Source organism: Drosophila ananassae, chromosome 2R, assembly GCF_017639315.1.
Source record: "Drosophila ananassae strain 14024-0371.13 chromosome 2R, ASM1763931v2, whole genome shotgun sequence".
In the NCBI taxonomy this organism is placed as follows: Eukaryota; Metazoa; Arthropoda; class Insecta; order Diptera; family Drosophilidae; genus Drosophila; species Drosophila ananassae.
Window position 1 is genome coordinate 24,248,033 of NC_057928.1, and position 16,632 is coordinate 24,264,664.

At 45.8% G+C, this 16,632-nt stretch overlaps 1 protein-coding gene across 1 annotated transcript in view; it reads right to left on the bottom strand.

The window, feature by feature from the left end:
* LOC6507717 overlaps positions 1 to 16,632 on the bottom strand; it is a 101,816-nt gene that overhangs the window by 19,319 nt on the left and 65,865 nt on the right. The window contains exons 5-6 of the mRNA XM_014909938.2: positions 12,705 to 12,806; positions 10,317 to 12,471 (exon numbers count right to left, since the gene is read on the bottom strand). Of these exons, the coding sequence (XP_014765424.1) occupies positions 10,317 to 12,468 (2,152 nt within the window). The 5' untranslated portion in view covers positions 12,469 to 12,471; positions 12,705 to 12,806. The remainder of the gene's footprint in view (positions 1 to 10,316; positions 12,472 to 12,704; positions 12,807 to 16,632) is intronic.

The following is a 16,632-nucleotide window of genomic DNA, read 5'->3' on the forward strand; positions in this document are numbered from 1 at the left end:
CGCACTGGCTGTTTTTATTTGCGACGCACACATTTGTATGGCCTACGCAGAAACATATGAGCTAACTGACAGCAATTCTCCTCCTGGCCAAGCTTCCATCCTGCCCGCCCCATGCTCTATTCTTTTACTTTCGGGCAACACACAGTTGAGAGTACTAAGCGTGGCTATGATTTAGCGCTTTATTATTTGCCAGGACCTTTCTTTGCCGAGGAGAGCCATTTCAACAACCTGGCCAACTTGCTTCGACGTGACCGTGTCTCGCTGTAAAAATAGCAGCCAGAACGCTTCCGTTGCCGCTTTGTAGCCACTTCATCAATTATTCTTAAGCATAAAATATTTGTCACTTTTACTAAATTTATTGTGACAAGGCCCCAGCACACCAATCACACTCACACACGCCCGCTGCTCGGTTCTAAGGAGCTCTGCATATGAATCACGTGCGTAATGGCCAAAAGGAGCAGAACCAGAAGCCGGCAAGTGGAAAGTGGAAAGCGGGAGCGGAGTCCTTTGGCCTGCGATTGCTTCACCTGGCTGCTTTGGCTCAAGTGGACAACATTTTGTTTTGTTTACACTATAAGCAAGTGAAGGAATCTAGCTTAGGTGGCAGTGTTTTTAAGGCCAGATATTTAATTTTAAAAGTTGGTGAAAAGAAAAAAGAAAACTATGTGCTATATCCTTAAACGGATTATGTACCCAAATTATATTTCATGTAATTCCATTATTTCCAAACACTCATTGGCGACAACCTCCATTGCTTGGCCAGAGTATCTTGACTTCGTTTTTTCACTGAAGACTCCTCCAAGTTGTATTTTCATTTCCAGGTTTGTTTTGCTGGCACTTCCGCCACGTTTTGTATGCCATATATTTTAACGTCCTGCGTATTTGCCTTTATTTATGTCCTGGCCAACAAGGAAGCCGGTGGCACAGTACTTCTGGCACTTCTCTCCGCCGCCAACTCGGTGGGTCCACGTGGCGTATGTGCGATTTGAGTGTCGCTTGAACTCGAAGCGCATTGAATCGGAATTGTGGGGGAACGGAAGTTGGTGTCAAGTGTCGCGGAAGCTTTCTGGCACTTCATCAACTTTGAAGTAAACGTCCGCCCAAGAATGGAGCCACAAATCAGATAAGCGAGCACGCGATTAATATTTTTTTTCACTCGCCGGCTCCTTTATGGCCAAATCAAAAAGTGACTTTTGCTTGAAGTTGCCGACGACACAGCTTTTTGTAATTTTCGTCATATTCAAAGGGGGCGAGGAGGCGTGGCTGGGGGTCAAAGGCAGCAGCAGAAACCCATTTAATCCCCGCGTCTTCCAAATGGGCGCAAAGTAAACTGTTGACATTCCGGCCTCGGCTACATGACACCCAGGGGGCCTCAGGATTGGGGGCCGATGTGGGGTGGTGGAGCAACAAAAATGGCTGATGCTGTTGCAGGATATGCACGTGCTGCTGCCGCTATTGTCGGTGAAGGGGATGTGCCTCTGAAGAGACAGAAAGTTAAATGCAGTCACAGAAACTTGATTTAGAATGAAATACTAGTCTGGATATAATTTTTAAAAAGAGTATGCTTTTTCTCCCTGTGCACAGCTTACATTCTACATCCACCTGGTCGTGTGTTTGCTAAACACCTACACAGCTGCAGCAGGTGGATGCACTGGCTCCAGCTGCCCCTCTACCCCGACTAAGGCTCCACAAATATTTTTGAGTCCTGTGGCAAGCGAGCAACTAAATGAGAACTACAATGGTGCTATTGCGACCGCAGGATCTAAGGGATGAGGACAACAAACAGGATCGGCAGCAGTCTGCAGTTCGAGCTTTAAGGGATGGAGAGTCCAGGGGTGGCCGCAATCAGGTGCCAACATGCAGGTGAAATGCAAATAATTTTTGTTTTATCTGCAACGCGAGTATTTTCTTTCCGGGTCCGTCTGCCCGCCGCTCCCCGGTTTCTGGCTGATTTTAGCCAGCTTCTGCTGACTTTTTTAAATGTTTATTGCTGTTGTTAAGAGTGTAAATATGCAAACAGCCAGACACATGCAACTCGAAAACTAGCCAAATAAACAAAAGGGAGACAAGTGACTGGAAATGGGACAAATCTCAGGCTGGAAAAAGGGAAAGTCCGAGCCAAGTGGGGAAATGCAAATGTACCACGAATTTGTTTATGGCCCTTTTAAAACGGGAACCCTTAATGTTAAGTAACTGAACACGAAGAGGGTTTAAACAATTTGTTGCCCCATTTTATGGCTTACTCCTCCAAGTAAATTTTGTTGAAGATATTTTTCAACAATTTTGCTTCTTTGTTTAAGTCCACTTTCCGAGGAGTATTGTTCCTATTGGGTTTGTCCTTTTTTTTCGCCTACAATTGCCAATAGTTGACATTCAGTTGCACTGATTGGGGCACAATGCAGAATGTCGAAGAAATTGATTTGATTTGAAATGGAATGAAATGCCGTTTACAAGTACAGCCCCTCGACAGTCCCCCTGCCAACTGAGAGCTAAATTCAGTACTGTTGGCCCCAGCTTTCATTGACTGATTCTGGAGACGTTAAGGCGAGCTTTGCGGCTGTCTAGTTTAGTTTCTCGTTTTTTTGTCAAACGATTTCGGGACCGGCTTCTGCCGCATATTTCCGAGGATAACTGAAAGCAAGGCAAATGAAAATTCATTTTCCTAGTTGTCTTTTGCCATTCACTTCTTTATCCCTAGATTCCTTCCCCCACTTGTTTTCATAACTTTTGCGCTTCCACGCACCAAAAAAAAGAAGGAAAAATAGAAAGGAAAGCCCCTCTAACATGGAGTCTGGCTTTTGCGGTTGGAGCAGCATCTCAATTCGCATTTCCAATCCGAACCCGCATCCGCATTCAGATCCACACTCAGGTCCGCATCCGCTGGCGGCTCAGTCAGTTGGCCAACTTTTATGCCGGGAACTAGTTGCATTTTTATAGTTCCATTTTTTGTACGTTTTTTTTTCGAAAAATCCCCCCGTTGCGTGTCTACTGCCGTAATATTTACTGATGCCCTGGCTCCTGCCACGCCCACTCGGGCCCCTTCTCCGCCCTCTGGAGTGCGCTGTCAAGTGCACTTGTCGGCGTCATGGCTATTTTGGTTCGCACAAAAAAAAAGTGGAGTAAGCTCCTATGAAGGGGGGGCCACAGCAGCAGACTGCGAACTCGCCCTTCGACGCCCCGGCTGACTGTTGACTGAGCCGATTCACTAAATATTTACCTTGCTGCTGTGTCAGATTTACTTTTATTTGCCCGAACGCTTCCGGAATTTTAATATTAGTTGCAAAAACATACACTTACTATATGATGCGTGCATACGAGTATATGCCCTATACAAAGCAACAGTTTATAATGCCACAAAGGTGGTGCTACGGGGAGCGAGGCGCTGCTCACGTAACATTTCAAAGTGTAGTTAATTGATTTTTCAGAACAATGCCAAGCGCAGACACGAGTAAAAATTTGGCATTCAACCTTCAAGCCACCCTTCACACCCTGGAACTACAGAAAAATAATATCAGGATATTGGGGAGGCCATATTGGGGATTATTATAAAATTTAAAGCAAATAAAATACAAATATTTCTGGTATCTGTTGGCAGTTCATTTGAATGCTGCTTTCTATGAATATTACTAAGACTGGCTTTGGGAATTTTTAGCTACCTTTATTCTTTCCAATTTCCTCACTTTTCACCTATTGATTTGCAATTTTTTTCCGTGCAAGTGACGTTGCAAGTTGACAGCCCTGCCGCTTTGTATGCAACACCGAAATTGCTGCACTTGTTTGCTCGCTTTTTACATAAATGCCATAAATTGTTGTTGTCAGTTGATTTTTCGGGAAGAGGTTGGCGCAGCGCACTGCGAAAAGTGTCGCAGAGAAAAAGAATTTCCCACCCATTTCCCATGCCACAGCCCCATCCCAGTGAGGCGCGATAAATAAACAAAAATTGTATTTGCTTCCATGAATATGAATAAATATTTGTCGCAGCTGCAGTTTGCGTTGCAGCAACAGCATGTGGCGGCAAAAATGAAAGTGCCAACATTTAGGCCGCCCTCGGGCCAGCTAACTGATTGCTTGACTGACTGACTAACTGACTGACGGATGTCGTTGGCAACAGAAGTTGCCAAAAACTGAAAATGGCACACAACTTGTAGTCATCATCGAAAAAATGCTTCTGCCGGCAAATTGTTAAATCGGAATGCGAATAAGTTGTTTTGTGAGGCTGATCGATTGACAGACAGTTTCCTTAAACTGAATGCCATCCGGATTGGCAGTTTCCTAATGAAATCAGCACATCCTGATAATTATGAAATAGGACCTCCGACTACAGCGATTAATGACAGCTGGGAAATTCCACTCGAAGAGTTATCAATCAATGGCAGACGTAATTCGGTAATTTCAACTTTTGATTGGCAAATTAAACTACAAAAAACTATTTGCACCTACAACTTTTGCACTCGCCGTAAAGTTTGTCGTCGAACCAAGAAGAAGTTGCCGCTCTCTCTCCGTTGGCCTGGCCAGCAATTTTCTCACAATAATACCTCGGGTCAGTTCCTGTGACCCCAGCCCGTCCAGTGGGTGGGGTATGGTGGTTGCATCGAGCAGCATATAGCCAATCAAACGGAGGAACTAACCGCAAAGTGGGGCAGGGACGGGCAGGAGATGCAAAAGCAGGAGCAGACCAGACCAGAAATACAAGTAATATCCAAGCATTTTATACACTTCGGCGACTGCCAGCCGTTGGCCTGGTCATGTATTTTATAATTTCAACAGCAACAGCATAGGGGACAAGGGTTATCACTAAGAAAAATGGAAAATGTAGTTAGAAGCCGGCGTTATATTTCATAGAGTGCGTATTTTCAACAAAAAGTCTCAAATTCGACTTGTTTGGCTTAGAGAATATTTTCAGGCTTAAATGAATTTCGAGTCGAGTTGCCGTAGCCGAAATACGAAATTAGCCAAGCCATAACCCTGGAGAAGTTTTCCTGCATTCGGCCAAGATGCTGGCTATTTAAAGCAATTGTTCTTCCTGGTTCCAAGTCCACTTCCTGTCTCCATTTCTATTTTATTTATATTGTCATGTGGCTCTCAGGCTCTTACTCCTCCCCACCACTGGCAGTACTGATGTTGTGTCTGCAATCGATTTAGTTGGAAAATAAATTAAATTTCTGCATGTGTGCGAGCTCAAGTGCAAAGCCACAAAGTTTCCGGCGAGCAGGATATACGCCGTTCTCACAGACACACAAGCTCCGAAGCAGGATAAGACAAATGAACTGACAGTGCGGATGGTCGTGGGCAACTCCATCCTTGAAGCTAACATATGGAGTGTCAATGCCAATTTCTCACAGTGCAGCAAGGGCTGCACTTGAAAAATCCATCATCGAGTGCCCTGTCGGCCGGAAGGATGGCAAAATATTTGGCATAATAATAAAAGCGCATGATGCCTGCTGTCCACTGCCGATGGCCAATGGCCAGTGCTCAATTGCCATTCTCTGATTACCATGGACAAGCTTGCCTGGGATGCTGCTCCTGACCTGCCTGATGCTGCTGGCATGCAAAAGTTGCCTTTTGTTTTGGGGTTTTAAACAAAATGAAATTTTCTAGCAGCTCTCCTGAGAATCTTGGCCACAGCAAATCGAAACCGCAACCTCGCCGGTGTGTGAGTGGGCATCCATGGGAATATATATACTTTTTTATCGAACACGGAATACCACTCCCGGTAAGGGTTAAAAGGAACAAGAGAGATGGCTACAATGGAAAAGATAGAGAGGAAACTATGATTGTTGTAATGAAACGTAACGAAACAAATCAAAGCATGTGGCACGTGAGTAGCTGAACATGCTCATCTCGGCCTCGCAAAGCCCCTTGACCAGTGGGTAACAGCACTGAAAATAAAATAGATTCAATACTAAATCATTATCTAAACAAAGCTATAATCCCTTTTAATATATTTTGAGACTTTGAATCTAATTGGGGCTAATAGGGAAAGGCTAATAATTTAAATAAATAAATTGTTAAATGTCTGGAAACTGGAGAAGCTGACTTTAAAATTAAAAATATTTGACCAACAAAAGAAATTAAAGAAAACCTGGCTTTTTACTTTTGCTGAGACTTTTTTAAGACAAAATGCTAATTGGCTTTGGCCTCAGTTGCAAAACCCAACTTGCTAATTAACTTAAAATACCTTTTTAGGTGGCAAGGGTTTTTGGCCAAGTTGTCAAATTTTTTATGCATTTTTCCGTTACCTATCCGAATTTTCCCAATTTCTGTTTTCGGGCGAGCGTGCAAGAGAATTTCAAGTTGTCTTCCTTGTAGTTTCTGGCCAAGATTCGATGGCTTCTTTTTTGAATGCCAAGTCGAAAGTGAATGTCCCGTGTCGTACACACATAAGCGTACTCTACCATTCTGTTTGTTGTTTGGCTGTCTCTCACCTCTTTCACCTCCTTCACCTCCTTCACCCCTTTCTCCGTTTTCTCCCCTTTCTCCGTATTTTTTTTGTTGGTTCGTTCACTTATTTTGCTGTTCTTGTTGTAATGCAAAAAGCGCATCAGGCATTTGTATGCATTAGCTGGCAAAACGAACATTTTATGGCATCCCAGCCAGCAGGGGGGTGGCTCCCGAAGGGGTGGCAAAGGAGCCGGGCGGGAGTACCTTGGGGGGAGGAAATGGCTTTAGCACAAATATGCATGTCGGCACATTCTTGCATAGAATTGCACTTAAATGCAGAAAATGGCACACTGGAGGGAGGGGTAAGTGGCGAGTGCGGGCGGAAAGGGTTAGTGGGCTTCGGAAAACCAAGAAAATGCGGCCATAGCTGGACAGCAGAAAGAGACAGAACCGGGAGTCCTGCAGTGAGGGATAGAGAGAGAGAGAGAGAGCGGGCACTTATAGGACCATCCCCCAAGTACGTCATGAAAATCAGGAAACAGGATATATTAAGTTTGAGGAATGGACGAATGGCTAGTGTTGCCACTGTTGTTGGTGCAACAATAAAACAGCCGCAGCAGCAACAGCAGCAGCAGTAGCTGAAGTAGCAGCAGCATAAAGAGCCGTAAAACTGCCCCTGCGACACTTTTTATTGCCACACATAAAACAGCAGAGGCACCAGGGGCAGCAGCAGAAGCAACAAAAGTTTGCGAGGCGCCCTCTTTTTCAATTGCCTGCCACAATTTCTATTAGTGTAAATATGCAAAGTACATGAAGACATGAGGCTCAACTTCCGCTGAGCATGGCAATATAAAATGCAAAATGTAACAATGTTGCCACTGCTGTTGCTGCTTCTGATGTAGATGTTGCTGCTGCTGCTGCTGCTGGTGTTGGTATTGGTGCTACTGCTATTGGCATTTGGAATTACAATTGCTGGCCATATTTAAAAATCTCATTCGAAATCGTTTCAGCCAGCTCTCCAAACGATTTTCCCATTCACACTTCATTTGAGCCAGAAAGAGACGCATACCGGCTAATGGATAGAGACAGGCTACAGGCTACAGGGGAAAAGACAGAAATAGAAACAGAAAGAAATTTAAAGCAGACACCATTAAATGAATGGAGAGACTTTTGAAAACAGAGAAGCAACATTAGTGAAGCAAATTGCACTGAGCAGCCAGGATAAGTAAAGCAAAGTGAAAATTTCAGGGAATGCCGGAGACCAATGGAATTGCAAAATGCTAATGACTTAATATCCCCCCACCTGGGAGATATTCCTTTGAACGTGTTAATTGGAAATGTTTCTGCACTCGAGCTCTGGCTAAATAACATTATGATCTGCTCAATTAAATGTGCTTTCGGCCCTTTATCAAGCAACTTTGATATTTCAACTACTGCCATATTTAATGTTACCAATAGCTTATATTTCCTTGTCTAATGGGTGTTAACAAAAGGTAATTGTCAGGGAAAACAAATAAATAAATTGAGTGCTGGTATTGCACTTAATAGAACGGAAATTACAATTATAATTCCACCTATTAGAAGAAATACATTTCTCTAAAATATTGCAAGATATTTTATGCAAAGGCAGAAAGTTTCATCGAAACTAGGAACCCTTTATTCCCATTTCCAATGGCATTCGCTCCTAGTTCTTTTCTCGACATCACGGCGCACTTATGGCCATCAGAGACAGAAATGAAATATTAATAATCCTGCGAGTTCAGGCCAGGCCATGGTCATGGCTGGAAGTTCGGACGCTTGCGTTGGCGTTGCCGATGCCGTTGGGGCATTAAAAATGCAAATTTCACCGTCGACCAGCCAGACTCTATCACTTTAATGCCTTTCACTGCGATTTGGCCCGTCTGGCGACCCACTCGCCTCCTTTTTTATAGATTATTTTCTTTTTTTTGTCTTTCAAATTTTAGCCCGGTGAATGCAACACGTGCGCCATAAATCATCTCGGGAGGTGGTCGCCTGACGGTTTCTGACGAAACTTAGTGGGTGAGTGGGCTCACCAGTTGCCATGGCTGTGTGTGAGTGAGTGTGCGGGGGCGCCGCAGCCCGTCGAGAGCCCGAAGCGAACCAATTTCAAAAATCAAATCAAAAATAGTTTGAAAAGTTCCAAGTGCTTTAACTCCCGGCAAACAATGCAACAAATTGCAGCCAACGAAGGAGGAACTTTGTAATTGTCTCGCGGAGACACGTGGGCGCCATTGCCACGACCATGTCACCTTTACTTAAGAATCTTTGAATCTTGGTTGGAGGACAGTGCTCCACCTCCATGGCACCATGGCATTTCCTGGTGCCTTCGCTTCGGGGGCCATAATAGACAGCCATAAGCATAGTCATGGCCATTGTTGGCATGCGTTGGCATTGTCTGGCCAAATAGCTGGAATAATTTATCCCAAGAAGAGCGATAATATCTCGCAAAAGGTGGTCTCTGAAATATTTAATTCTCAATTCACCTGGAACTACTGCTTTTGAATTTCAAAACTACTTTTTCATCAGTTCAACTCAAGCGAGCGAACTCACCCGATTATTTCCCAATGGACACAAGTTTTTCTCAACCGTCGAAAATTAATTGAATGAAAAGTTTTTGTCTGTCTATGGGTCGCAGTTTCCCTCGACCCCTGCCGCTTTTTATGTCCCTGTGTGCCGGCTGTTAATTTGCTTTGAATGAAGTCGAACATGTGTGCCACGCCCCCACCTTCCGCCTCCTATCCCGCTCACCTGGAGCAGGTATGCATATGAGAAGTGAATGTGAATGCGAATCGGAGTGCGGATGCGAGATGCGAATACGGGAAGTTCGCTGGCATATCGTTGCCATTTGTGGGTGCAAATGTCACTTTGACTTGGCCCACTATTCGTTTTAGATGAATACAGTGCAAAATGTGATAGTTTTGTCATATGCATGTATGAATATTTAAATAGCTAATGGTTAATACAGGCAAAGGAAAGATTAATCATTTGGATATTCCTAAAAGGAAGGACGTAAAAAATTACTCTCCTCTTACACTTCCTATTTAAGGATTTCTTTCAATTCCATCAAATCTGACTGTCAGGAAAAATCCTTTTCCCTTTGATGACCTAATTACCTTGGACAACATTTTTTTTCTGTGCACTTGTAGCTGCTGTTCTGTTAGCCACCAAACTACATGCATACGTGCCATGGGTGGTTCAATGGCTAGGTGGTTGGGCGGATGGGATAGGGTGGGTGGTGGAGCGTGGTGCTGGAAGCGTGTGCCGTTGACAGGGAGACTGTGTCAAAGGGTCTGACTGCGGCTCCGTCTGATGCTTGATTATGGTGTTAACCCCTGCGTGAACCTGCACCAGGTGTGACCCCAGATCCTAGACCAGCCTCTCGGGTAGGGCCAGCCCCCCGCTCAACCCCCTTTGTAACCATTCAGATGTCAGTTGGCTGTTCAGATGTTCAATTGGCTCACACAACCCCTGGCCAAAACAGTTTTCATGCTTGTTAGGAAATTTGTATAATGCATAAAGTGTCGCCAACTTTACGTATACGTAATGTGCAATGTGGCAAACTCTGTAGACCGTGCCGTGATGATGAGCAATTAGCAAACAATTGCAGAATTTTCATTCAAAAATAAACACACAGCGTCCAGAGTGCCGGAGAATGACTAAATGAATGGCAGTGTCAGTGGAAATGGAAATGGCAATGGCACTGGTAGTGGCAATGTCTGTGTCAGACAGCTGGAATAGACTGGGAAACGAATTTGAGAGACTCTTTCTCGGGGGAATAAAATACGGTACTGTGTTCACTAGTTCTTGCCAATGAAACCTGCTGGCCTTGCAAAAGACCAAAACCGTCCCGACTCATAATTAAAAGTCAACTGTTTTATGGATGAAGGGAGGGATTATGGATTTTCTGCACTCACCAGAATTCGCAGTGACATGCGGCGACCCAGGATCCGTTGGCAATAATAATTTGGTGGACTTTTCGCTGTTGCTGCTGTCAAATATTTGAGGTCCTGGCAGAACATCTTCATAATGCAAACTATCCGGCTTAATGTGCAGCGTTGGCTCAGCGGAAGCTGTAAAGTTTCGCTCATCATCAACGTCAGCTGCAAACAGTGGGGCCTCCTGCTGATCTGGAACTGATATTGCTGCTGTAGATGTTGCAGCAGTTGTTGCTGTTGCTGCAGATGCTGCTGCTGCTGCTGTGGCTGCTGATGCATTCCGCTTGCGATTGTAGTACTCGTAGTTTGTTTTCGTGGCAGGAACAACACTGGCATCACTGTCATCAGTTGTCGCCGCTGTCGCAGTCGTGGCTATGATTTTATCCTCGACCATAAATTGCACTTTTTTGCGTGAGCCAGAGCTCAGAGTTGTTGGTGTTGCCATGTCAGTGGGTGTGGGCGTAGGTGTTGATGTGGCCGTGGGCGTGGTTGTGCCAGCTGTCCCTGTCGGCGTCGGGATATAGAACTGTGACTTGCCCGAGGGCGTCGCCAGCGCGACACCAGAACTTTCGGTCGACGTGGCAGTATCTGCAGCTGAAGATATGCTCGAAGATATAGTCGCTGTGACTGGCAGCTCAAGGGTTGAGGGCCGTTTTAGTATAGACTTGATGGCCGGCGAGGTGGGCGTCACAGTGAGCACTGTATAAGCCGAACCCTCGTCATCGTCACCATCATCATTGTCATCTTTGTTCTCTGGAGATTTTGCCGGTGCAGTGGCTGCCGCAGGAGTTGCAACAGGCGAGGCTGTAGGGGACTTGGCGGCTGGAGTTGCCGGCGGCTCATCCTGTTTTTTATTGCGTGGCGGTCGTCGCGGCCCCTCGCTATTGGAGGCTATAATAATTCGCTCGTAGCTGTCACCCGCATCGGCATTATCATTCTCAGCCCCCAGGCTGATTCTCTGGCCAGCTATAGCCGCTACATTGCCGCTGTAGAACTTCTTGCTGTTGCTCTTCTGGCGTTCTTTCACTTCATCATCATTTAGCTGGGCGTCGGCCAGATGGAAGTCATCGTGGTGCTTCCGGAGCTTGCCGGAGTTTTCGCTTGAGATCAGGTCATAGGGATTGACGTGGCAGCGGAGGATGGATCGTCGGCTGGAGGCTCTCGAGGCCAGGCCGCTGCTCTGCAACAAGGACTCGTTGTCCTCCATTAGCCAGCAGTCCGAGGGATCGGGAGCTGGTGGGGTAACAGCCTGCAACTTGGAGGAGGACGAGGAAGCGGAGGAAACGGCGACTGAAGTTGGCGGCGGAGGGGCTGCCCTGGTGCGCGGACGACCCCTGGGCTGATTGCCTCCCATCCCGCTACGTGACTTGCCATCCTTCGAGTCCTGCTGGCCGTGCTGGGAACTCGGTTCGGGGGACAGCAGTCGCGTGCGTCGCATCAGGTCGTAGGGATCCTTCTGCGGATCCAGAATAGAGGGACGTGATTTTTTCGAGCTGCTCACCACACGCATTGTGGCGGATATAGGTCGTCGGGTGCTGGCACCTCCGCTGACAGCTGGCAGACGCACTGTTCCCCCACCAGAAGTTCCCCCACCTCCGATTGTGGCAAGTGGCAGTCGGGAGCCCTTGCACTTTTTGCACACGCTCGCCTTTTTCACATCACGTTTCGTTCCGTTGAGATACTCCGGACACGAACAGATCACCACGGCCAGGGCTGTGGTGCCACCGTGCAGCAGTCCCCCGCCCCCCTCCGCAGCCGCGAAAATAGCCGCGGCATGGGGATGATATCCGTAGGAGGGCCTAGCGGGTATTCCCCTCACCGTCCCATAAATCCAGGGCTCGGCATACTTCATGGAGCGCGACAGGGCGCTGGGCAGGAACTCGGCGGCGGGAACGGGCGGCAATTGGTAGGCGGCCACCATCTGCTGGTGGGCGTGGTGGGGCAAGTGTTGCTGTTGCTGCTGCTGGAGATGATGCTGCTGCAGCTGGAGTTGCTGCTGCTGGTGCAGCTGCAGCTGCTGCATGGCCTGCATGCCGCTGACGGCGGCTAGAGAAGCGTTCTTGTCGCTTGTGTCAGGGCTGCCGAGGGTCTTGAGCCGCTGACTCCACGATTTCTTGGACTTGTCGTACATGAGCTGAAAAAAACAAATAAAAAATTTAATCAATATTTAATGTTGTTATATTAAGGGATTTCGATGAAAGTTGGTAGCTGGTATATTTTGACAAAATTGCTTGATTCCGTTTTTTCGTTAACCACAGTTTTAGTGACTTTTTTATTGAGCAAAAATATTAAAGTGCAGAAGACGAACGCCAATTTAGCTACGAGCTACTTTTTAATGTTTTTCAAATTGTGGAATTATGGTATCACCTTTCTGTCCTCGTTGCTAGTGCGCACATAATAGCCAATTTAAAATAATGGCCCTGATGCACTCTGTCCTTTGGTCGTCATCAGCTGAAAACCGCCTGCTGCCTGGAAAAAATGTAAAAACAAAAATGTTAAAAAAGGGAAAATTATTAAAGAGCAACGCGTCCAGCGGGAAATCCGTTTAGAAAAGTTTTATTATTGAAAAAGTTTAAAATGCGATTATGTGTATACGTGTGTGAGAGAGTATGGTTGTGGGTGTGGTGTAAGGGTTTATCTACTGTTTGTGTTTCGCTTTGAGTCTTCTAATGAAAAGGGACTGACGGATAACTGAGATTAGCCCGGGAAATTGATCCATTTTTACGGCCACTGAATATTTCACATTTACCTTAATTAATTTAGCTCTAAACTCGCTCTAAGTAATTGAAATTGTTTGCTCACTTCTATTTAATGGCGGCGGGCGGGAGAAACTCAATTTGCCAGACTCAAATCCCAGAAATTTTCCCCGTTTTTGCCGACCAAACCCCCCAGTATGCCAAATCAAATAAACCAGTCAAAAGAATATAAACCGCATTCATGGCTTTCCTTTTTATTTTTTTTTTCATTTTTCGGGAAAGTTCTTTTCAGGCTGGCTTTCACTGGAGATTGGACATTTGGAGTGTGGAATGGAGAGTAGCGAGTTGGCAACTTGCAACACCTACACACTAGCTGAAAAGCGAGCAACTTTGTTTTCATTTCGCCAGTGAATTTTTGTCATCATCGTGACCACTTTTCACAATCAGAGTGGCAACTGGACAAGGAGCGAGAATCTTTTCTTGTTGCGATTGTCGTTCAGTTGTTGCAACTTTCGTTTTTCTTGTTGCTAGTTGCTAGCTGCTACTTGTAGTGGTTGCTGCTCTTACTATTGCCGTTGCTGTAGACATTGCATCCTGGATATTAATCAAAATGCGGAGCGAACTCCCACGCGACTAAAGCCGAGAGGTGTTGGCACACTTTGGACCTAGCCTAAGAGTTGCTTTGCGGTTGCTCCGTCGTTCTGTATCTTGAGGTGCTTGAGTTTGCTGTTACTGCTGCTGCTGCTGGCCCGGACCGGCCTCAAAACACGTCCCGCTGCCCGTTGAAAAATGTTGATAAATGTTGACAATTTTTCCGGCAACCACTCGTGATAAATCTCATTTTTCTCTGGCCCTGGCTCGCCTTCAACTTCCACTCCTCCATCCACTTCCACTTCCTCAGCTGCGTTCTTTTAGTTGGCACAGTTGTTGCATTGTTGTCGCCAGCAATGGTTGCTGTTGTTGCTACTTCTGTTGCTGTTGATGTTGTGACTGTTGCTCTCTTGGAGTTTTGATTACATGGCAGCGACTCCTTGTTGTTGCTGCTCTTGTGTAGGTGTGAAGTAAAATTAAAAACGTGTCATTTTTTGCTTTATCGCCTGACGCGGTGGCGCCCATGGGCAAAGTACAGTGAAATACAGTACAGGGCTCCTGCCATGACCCCAACAAAAGTGACACAGGAACACGAACGAGTACAAAGGCAACATGGACAGGGCGCAGGTGAAATTTAAGCCACTTTTGTTTGTTGCCGGCTTGACTGATGTTGGCGGGGCAGATACTGTAAATATGAACAAGGGTTTCTCCCCTTCCGTCGCATTGCTCATACGCAGGGTGGTCCAATGGCTTTCAAAACCGCCAAGTAGATTGCTCAACAGTTTTAAAGACATAATGAACACCATTTAATGAGTGATATGAGAGGTTATTATCAATGAGAATTCGACTTAAAACTGGTTTCAAAATTTAACTTAATATTGTCTTTTGTTGGATTGTAAAAGCCTTTTACTTTTGTTTGCAACTTTTCCTACCTGACATATTCATTTGTTACGTGCCACAATCAGCAGTCAAAAGGAGAATTTGCATTTAAGCGGATTTAAGGTATAATTAAGCACTTTGATAGTCTGCCGACTGGCTTTCCCTTAATCCGTTTTCTTTCCAGCTTCATAATTTTTCACGCTCAATTGGCCGGCACTTCAGAAGCTTCGCCAAAACCCTCCTAGGTTTTTTATTCGCCGCATTTGCGCCAAATGCAATTTGTCATTATAAATTTACGTCAGTTTAAGCAAAGGCATCGGGCCAGGATCGAGAGGGGCAGCGGCGGTCGCACCCAGCCAGTAGACGCAGAGAAGTTGCACAAAAGTTTGTCAGAAATACAATGAGAAAAAAGACGTGAAAATCGGGTTGGAAAGGAACTACTGCATTTTCAATATATTCTCAAGTTGACTCTGTGCACAAAAGTCTGGAGCAAGTTTTTCTTCACGTTTTTATTTTCGTTTTTGTTATTGTCTTGGCCCCTGGTAGTTAGGTGTCCGTTTCTGGGTTGAGACCGCCCAGCCAGAAACTTTTCCACGCCGCAGATTGATGGTCATATGAAAAAGTAGTTAACGCCCAATCGAAACTGTAGCCAAAGTCCGAGTCCAAGTCGAAGCCGGGCTAATTAAGTGACTCAGGGTTAAAGTTTAATATAAATTCAAGTAATCATTTGCCCATTTTCAGTTGCCCAGCAGCAGCTACGGACATTTAAAATGCAATTACTCCAGCGCCCGAGACAGAGACAGAGGCACTACCGGAGACAAAGGCAAATTGCAGAGGAAAGAAGCTCATCCCTCAGATCGCAGAATATCCGTATGCGGGGCTCCATTGATATGAGCATACGCTGCTCGTCGGATTGGGATCATGCCGTAAGCGGCTTAGCGGACGCCAGACGTCAGACATCCAGGTAACTGAGGCAACTCTCAGCCCGCGCAGCGGACACATCAAGCATACGCTCCGTTGTGCAGCTCTGAATTAACAATTTCATTTAGCTGTTTGCCAGCAACTTAATTTATTCGAGTGATGACGTTGACGACGCTGGTGCCGCCACTGCAGGAGCCAGTAAGAAAAATTGGCCAAGAACAGGAGAGTGGAATCTGAGCTGGATGCGGGAGTTGGGGGGCTTTGGCGGTAAAACCAGACGACGACGACATAATCACCGCTTTGGAGCGCCAAATTTACGCGTTGCAAGCGCTCGGCTAAGCGCGGCTCAGGCTGCGAAACATAAAATCGTAGTTTAGAGAGTGAGAAGTGATGGGGACTAGAGTTAGGAACACTAAAAGCAATCTGTTTAAGTTATTTTATGGATGTGACAGTATTACCTTCCTAACTTCTTGTCAAGAACTGACCTGTCAATTCCTAATCTAGTTCCAATTCCTTTTAAATGAATTAACTTTTTATTCATTGACGAAAAAGTTTAATCTTTTCTAACAAACAAGTTTTTTTTGAGTGTATCATTTTACGTTCCTCCCCGAGCGTTTAAAGGGGAAGATGCAGCTTCATCATCCAAAGCTGGAGGAGCTGCAGCATCAGCTGCCTTAAGTCCTGGTTGAAGGCGACGTGTGCAACTTTGAGGCTGCTTCCTGCTTCAACTATTGCTCCTGCATCTGCTCCTGCTGCTGCTCCGGTTCCCGGATCCCCATCCTGTTCCTGCGTTCTAGGTTAGCTATGGCAGCAGCTGAAGGCGCTTCGCAAAGGAACCCGACGGATGCGAAGACGAAGATGAAGTGGCTGACGGCTGACTGGCAGTAAAGGCGGCGCCAAGATGGCGGATGGCGGAATGGTAGAATGGCGCCTGAGCCGGCACTCTATTTATATTGAATTAAATTTATTGAAAAACCTAATGAGGTATCTTTCCTGACATCAGTTGCCAGCTCGTTTCGGTCTCGGCCACTATGCATCGCCAACAGTCGGCAGATTTATGCTTAGACAAATTAATTTATGCACCAGACAGTTAAGTAAATTACAGCAGGCATAAATTTCCAAACTGAACCCGGAAGGAACTTTCCAGGCATTAAAGTAATTTACTAAAACGTTCACATGGTCTTCCCAGGATGCGCAGGCGGGGCGGC